The 6,250-nt window shown below is 43.3% G+C and overlaps 1 protein-coding gene across 1 annotated transcript; it reads right to left on the reverse strand.

Moving 5' to 3' along the window:
• Positions 1-4,814: 4,814 nt before the first annotated feature.
• Positions 4,815-5,991, reverse strand: MC3R (melanocortin 3 receptor). The gene has a single exon (XM_074969557.1). It carries the CDS (start codon positions 5,957-5,959, stop codon positions 4,979-4,981), a length of 981 nt encoding a protein of 326 aa, XP_074825658.1. The 5' UTR covers positions 5,960-5,991; the 3' UTR covers positions 4,815-4,978.
• Positions 5,992-6,250: the final 259 nt, after the last annotated feature.

The raw sequence follows: 6,250 nt of genomic DNA on the forward strand, positions 1-6,250 counted from the left end.
CTTGCTCCGGTATTTCTCATGCTATTGCTCAGTCCAGCATTCATCAACATTACTAGGTAAGCAGCATTTCTCCATATGAACACATCTGCTTAAGGACTAAGGCTCTGAGAGTGTTCACCTTTTACTGTGACTATAAAAGCACTTCTCTCAACAAGGAGGGCAGATGCTCAGCTGGTTGTCTTACTCCCATTGACTTCAGTGGAGCTCTGATGATTTACACCAGCTGAGCATCTGCCCCAGAGTAGCTAAAAGTGATATTAGAATTTAGCAACAGTTTCTTTTCTCCCCATCTCACAAATGTTGCTCCTTCATTTACTCTGAGAACTTTTCACCATGATGAAAAATATTCTTGTGGGATTGGGTGGATAAGTAACACTGCTTGGTGCTTTAGAACAGTGGTTCTCAACCAGAGGTCTGGGGGCCACAAGAACTTTTCAGGGGGTCCGCCAAGCAGGGCTGGCATTAGACTTGCTGAGGCCCAGGGTAGAAAGCCAAAACCCCACTACCTGGGGCTGAAGCCCGGGGCCCGAGCCCTGCCATCCAGGGCTGAAGCCAAAGCCTGAGCAACTTAGTTTCATGAGGCCCCCTGTGGTGTGAGGCCCTGGGCAGTTGCCCTGCTTGCTACCCCCTAACGCTGGCCCTGGCCCTGCAGAAAACACAGTAGTTGTGGCACAGATGGGCCATGGAGATTTTATAGAATGCTGGGGGGGGGGGGAGCTCAGAAAGAAAAAGGTTGAGACCCCCTGCTTTAGAATAAAACAGCGTGATAAGTTACCTCATCACTTAAAATGCTTCATACTGAGTATGTTGCGTAAGGGCCTAGAAGAATGGGACTTTTAAAAATATACAAAGGACCATACTCAGCCCTGCGATAAGCAGGCCCAACTCAGTTCATTTAAAAGAGTTGCATCTAATTAGACAAGGCCAGAACTAGGGACAGAGGTGGCATAACACTATTTTTGCCCTGGCCTTCTCTCCTGGGCTGTGTCTTCTGTGCTGCATGAACTTTATTTTTTTAAATAAGCTAAAGGGCCAAACCCTGCTCCATTCACTTATGGGAGCAGTTCTGTTGAGGGCAGTGGGCCTAGTTGTGTTACTGCTGAAGACAATGGGAAGGAAATGAGCAGGATTCACCCAAAGTTTCATTTGTACCACATTCCATCGAAAGATCTAGATCTGGGTCCTTGCTTCAGCCACTTTTCACATCTGCTAGCCCAAAGCTGGCTTAACTGGGGATTGCCCCTTGGTCAGTGACTTCTATCCCATTTCCCCTGCTTGACCCCGATATAGGGCACATTGCTGGAGAGCCTTTCATTCCTGATTCCTTGGCTGCTGTCATGGTCCCTTAGTGTTAGAGCAGTCCTAGGTTGCAGCTTGGCAATGGCCTAAGGAATGGAGAGACGTATAGGTGACTGAAAGCCATTTTCATGACTTCTGAGATGCAACAAGTAGAGAAGGGCTGGTCTGAGAATCTGTCCCAAAGCTTTTGATTTTTAGTGCTGGTCACAGAGGGTTCTGTGCATAGGTGCTGACTCTGTGGGTGCTCTGGGGCTGGAGCACCCATGAGGAAAATCTGGTGGGTGCTGAGCACCCATCGGCAGTGCCCCTATCAGCTCCCCACCCCCAGCCTTCCAGTGCCTCCCGCCCACGAGCAGGCCCTGCGGATCAGCGCCTCCCCCTTCCCTCCCAGCACCTCCTGCCTACTGTGATCAGCTGTTTCACCACCGTGATCAGCTGTTTCATGGTGTTCAAGAGGCTGGGGTGGGGGTGGAGGGAGGATGTGGCATGCTCGGGTGAGGGTGGTGGAACTGGGTCGGGAAGAGGTGGGGCAGGGCCTTGGGGAAGGGATGGAATGGGGGCGAGGCCTGGGGCAGAGCCGGGGGTTGAGCACCCCCCAGCACTTTGGAAAGTTGGTGCCTGCAGTTCTATGAGTAAAATAGTCTACTTCCCTCAATGGATTTTTGAGCGATGGCTGTTAGCTCACATTCTATCCCTTACTCTGCTCCTAGTCTATGTAGCTAGCAGGACTTGGAGGAGCCAGAAGAGCAAGGGATGAAAAAGCTGGGCAGGGCAGCTGCTGGAAATGCTAACTGCAGCTAGCTATGCAGAGCAAGGCTGGCTCCTGGTCTATATGTACTCCTGGTCCTGGTCTGCATTTGTGGACTCCTGTGGTGGGGGTCACAGAGTAGCTAGATGGAATTTTAGCCTGCCTGTTAGCCTGAGATGGATGGGAAAAATGCAGCACAAAGGCTCCTCCCACCTGTTTCTGGGCTTCACCCCTTTCCCCCAGGCAGGCAAGTGGAAGTGTGATGGCCACCCTTTCAGCTGACACTTTGGGGATCGAACTGTGGGTTTCTAGAACTAAAAGCATAAGCTGCTGAGGTTTGAACTAAAGATCCCTAGTTGTGACACAGCCCCATATCACCTGTGTGTTGGGCATGTGAGGGGCATGAAGACCTGTACCACACAGTCACCAGTGGTTTACAGAAGCAATGGGGGTAAATCCATCTCTTTCCCACTCTTTATGAGCCCTCCCTTTATATTTTTGCAACTTGGATGCAAAAGCCTCATGGGTTTTTTCCTTATTTGCACACAGCTCAGCGGAGGCAGGATAGGCTCCAGAGTGGCTTGCCAAACAGTGAGCTTACTATCTAGTAACATATAAAGTGAAGCATTCTCAGCAGGGTTTTCTTCAGATTATTTTATTCAACAGATACGTTTTTTGGTCAGCAAATTCAAAAAGGCCTTTATTCAGACCATCAGAGGCAAAGCATAGTACAAATTAATGAGTGTCACCAACAATCATTTTAAAAGGAAAAGGTACATCAGGTACCATATGAGCTTAACACACACTAACCTGAGGCAGAATATCATAACGAATCAAGCTATAGAACATAACGTTACACAGAATAGGCTATAGTTAGTAATATTAACAACAGTTATATACAATAAGAAAAGGAGGACTTGTGGCACCTTAGAGACTAACCAATTTATCTGAGCATATGCTTTCGTGAGCTACAGCTCACTTCATCGGATGCATTTGAATGCATCCGATGAAGTGAGCTGTAGCTCACGAAAGCTTATGCTCAGATAAATTGGTTAGTCTCTAAGGTGCCACAAGTCCTCCTTTTCTTTTTGCGAATATAGGCTAACACAGCTGCTACTCTGAAACCCGTTATATACAATGTGCCCATTTTCTGAAAAAGTTTAGTTTGATTGTTCCTTTAAATGATGAGTTGTCCCAGCTGGTCTCAGTGTGACACAGTTAGCCATTGCAAAGATAAGACAAAGTTAAACTAAGAAAACACTTACAAAGATCGCAATATTTCAGAGGTCATTGGATGCTGAGGGCCTATGGTGATCGAATAAATAACCTAGACAAAAGCACTATAAATGACAGCAAAATGTGCCAGGAAACAACAAACAAACTAATGAAGTGTCTTGAGACTAAAACAAATTGGTTCCTAAGAGGCAAATCAATAGATTTTGAAATGTCGGACGAGAATATATAACAGTACATTTGCATATGCCTTGTATACAGTTTCTGTTTACCTATAGTTCTTGATTTTTACAGTAAGAAAGTATCGGAAAGGAGCCAAAGGTAATATAAAATTTCAGCATGATTCAGAGTTTTCACAATCTAGAATTGTCTGTGCATATTGCCTATCCATCATAGTATAGAGAATAGACTCACAATGTACGTTCAATGACATACACTATATGAAGGTCACTTATACATTTTGCATCTATGAAAAACACAGGCCACTTTTAAATTTTGTAGCTTAAAGCATGTTACACATTTTTAAAGGCTGCCAGCTTGCACACAGAGTGTTTGAAAAAGATATGCAAACAGTGGATTTGATTCTCCTTCCATGTCAGCAGGGTAAATCAGGAGTCAATCTACTGAAGTCAATGCATTTATACCAATGTACAGCCAGTCTAAGCACAAAGCAAATCAGGCCCACTGTCCATATCCTCCACCCCAAGAATGTTGTATTTTACCGACACATTTTATTTCTCACAAGTTTTTCTCAGTCAAATCGCTGTCTGTAAAAAGTCTGTTTCCATTTACTTCACAGCATAAGACAACAACTAAGTTCAAAGTACAATATATTTTGGCTGTTTTCTAGGTTTCATTCCAAGTTTTCTTTGAAACCTGCTAGATAGATCTAATTGGTACCTTCTCATCAAAAGGTGACTTTCTATGATTTGCTTTATTGTTCTATCAAACAATGCATTTCTCAACATATTATAGTTACAAAGTTACTTCAGTGATATGATGTCCATGTACCACAGATAAGAGTATAAATGCCTAATTAGATCACACCACTTTAACTTAGCAGTGAGCTGACTAGTTCACACTGTACTTATACAATATGTAATTGCCTTGGTTTTCTTAAAGGACTATTTCAGCATCTCCGGTGAAATGTTTGCTTTCATCAGTTGAAGATTCTCTTAAATTGCTTTTACAGGCAGCAGCACAAAGTGCTTTCTTTGCATTTTTCAGAAGTTTGTGAAAGTACCTACGAAATATTACTTGTCAGTGTTCTGATTCTTCTTAGAAATGAACAGCTTTCAGTAGATACCACTCAAGATAGACACTTTAGATTAAACTGACTTGGTTGACAATGGCATAAAAATAGAATATTAGGGTAAAGAGAATATTACATTAGTCTGACTAATGTAGCATTTATTTAATAGATTCATTTTTCAGAGTGATTGAACTCTGAGCTATTTTGCAAAATGCTCTGGCTTCACTTGTGTTATCACCATGTAAGCAACAGCAAATGATATAAATCGCCTCCCCTTTTTCCTTTTGAAAAACTTTCTAAAGACATCAAGTAAAATCTCTCTCTTTTTTTATTTTTCCTGTACCCTTCCTTCCTTCACAGACTGTAATGTGGAGCTGCTGATTCGGTTTAGATACATACACCCAGTGTATGTATACCCTTTCCATACCAAGTACAGAACTGGACATTTACAGAATGCACCGTCCCACACTCATGCCATAACAGCAACATACTAACTCTTTGAACGTCTTTCTCATTTCCAGACTCCGGAAAGCATAAATTAGGGGGTCGATGACTGAATTGCACATAATCAGGACCAGATATGTGTTGAAGTGTGAGGTGTAGCAAACACAGTGTGGGTTTGTGGGGCAAGAAATGATGAGAATGAGATGAAGAAAGAAAGGTGCCCAACAAACAATGAAGACCCCAAGTAATATAGTGATTGTCACAGCCCCCTTCATACAGGTCCGCTGATGAGGAACCCCATCCACTGGGAGGGCTGCGATCCGTTTAACATGCAGGCGTGCAAACAAGAACATGTGAACATAAAGGGAGGCCATGAGAAGAAGCATGGTGAAGAACATAGTGATGAGACAGACAATGACAGTTTTGCTTTCCGAGTAGACAATGAACATGATGCCGCAGATTATGCAAGCAATCCAAATAACCACAATTAGAGCTAAGGCTTTCTTTACAGTCATGATGCTGTGATAACGGAGAGCATAGAAAATAGTAATGTACCTGTCAATAGCTATAACCAAGAGGTTGCAAATTGAGGCTACCAACGAGATACAGATCATTGAGTCAAATATATTGTCCATATGCTGGATAAAGTGGTCATCAATGATCAAGTAGCCATTGCTCAGGATTGCAATCATGATAGTCTCCAGGGCATTTGACATGCTCACTAGCATGTCTGCTGCTGCCAAGCTGCACAGGAAAAAGTACATGGGGGAATGTAGGTTTCCATTCTTCAGCACCGCGAGGATTACAAGGATGTTTTCCAGCAGGCTGATGATCCCTAAAGTCAAGAAGACCTCGGCTTTAATGAATACTTGCTCACAAAATCCATTGCTGCTCCTGTTGCTGAGGAGGATTGAATCATTGAAGTCCTCAGTGGTATTAACCAGCACAGGCTGAAATGTAAGCGCACACTGTGTAGTATTCATTATCAACCCGGGACTTGATTCCCACGCGATTACAGAACTGGCATCAGTTCAGTTTGAAAAAAAAAAATCGTTCCAAACTGTCTCTGGGTTTATCAAATGGGACCAGATAGGGCTTTGTTTTTGTTGTTAAAAATATAAATGTATAAAGCCTTTTTGTTTTAAAGGGAGTTTTATGTCAAACATTCAAAGACTCTATTTTTCTCCCTGAAATCAAAGTGAACAGCAAATTTCACAGTCGTCCCTCTGGGGAGAAAAAAAGAAAAATCAGCAGCACTTTTACTCTCTTTCTAG

The sequence above is a fragment of the Natator depressus genome, chromosome 13 (genome assembly GCF_965152275.1).
Source record: "Natator depressus isolate rNatDep1 chromosome 13, rNatDep2.hap1, whole genome shotgun sequence".
In the NCBI taxonomy this organism is placed as follows: domain Eukaryota; kingdom Metazoa; phylum Chordata; order Testudines; family Cheloniidae; genus Natator; species Natator depressus.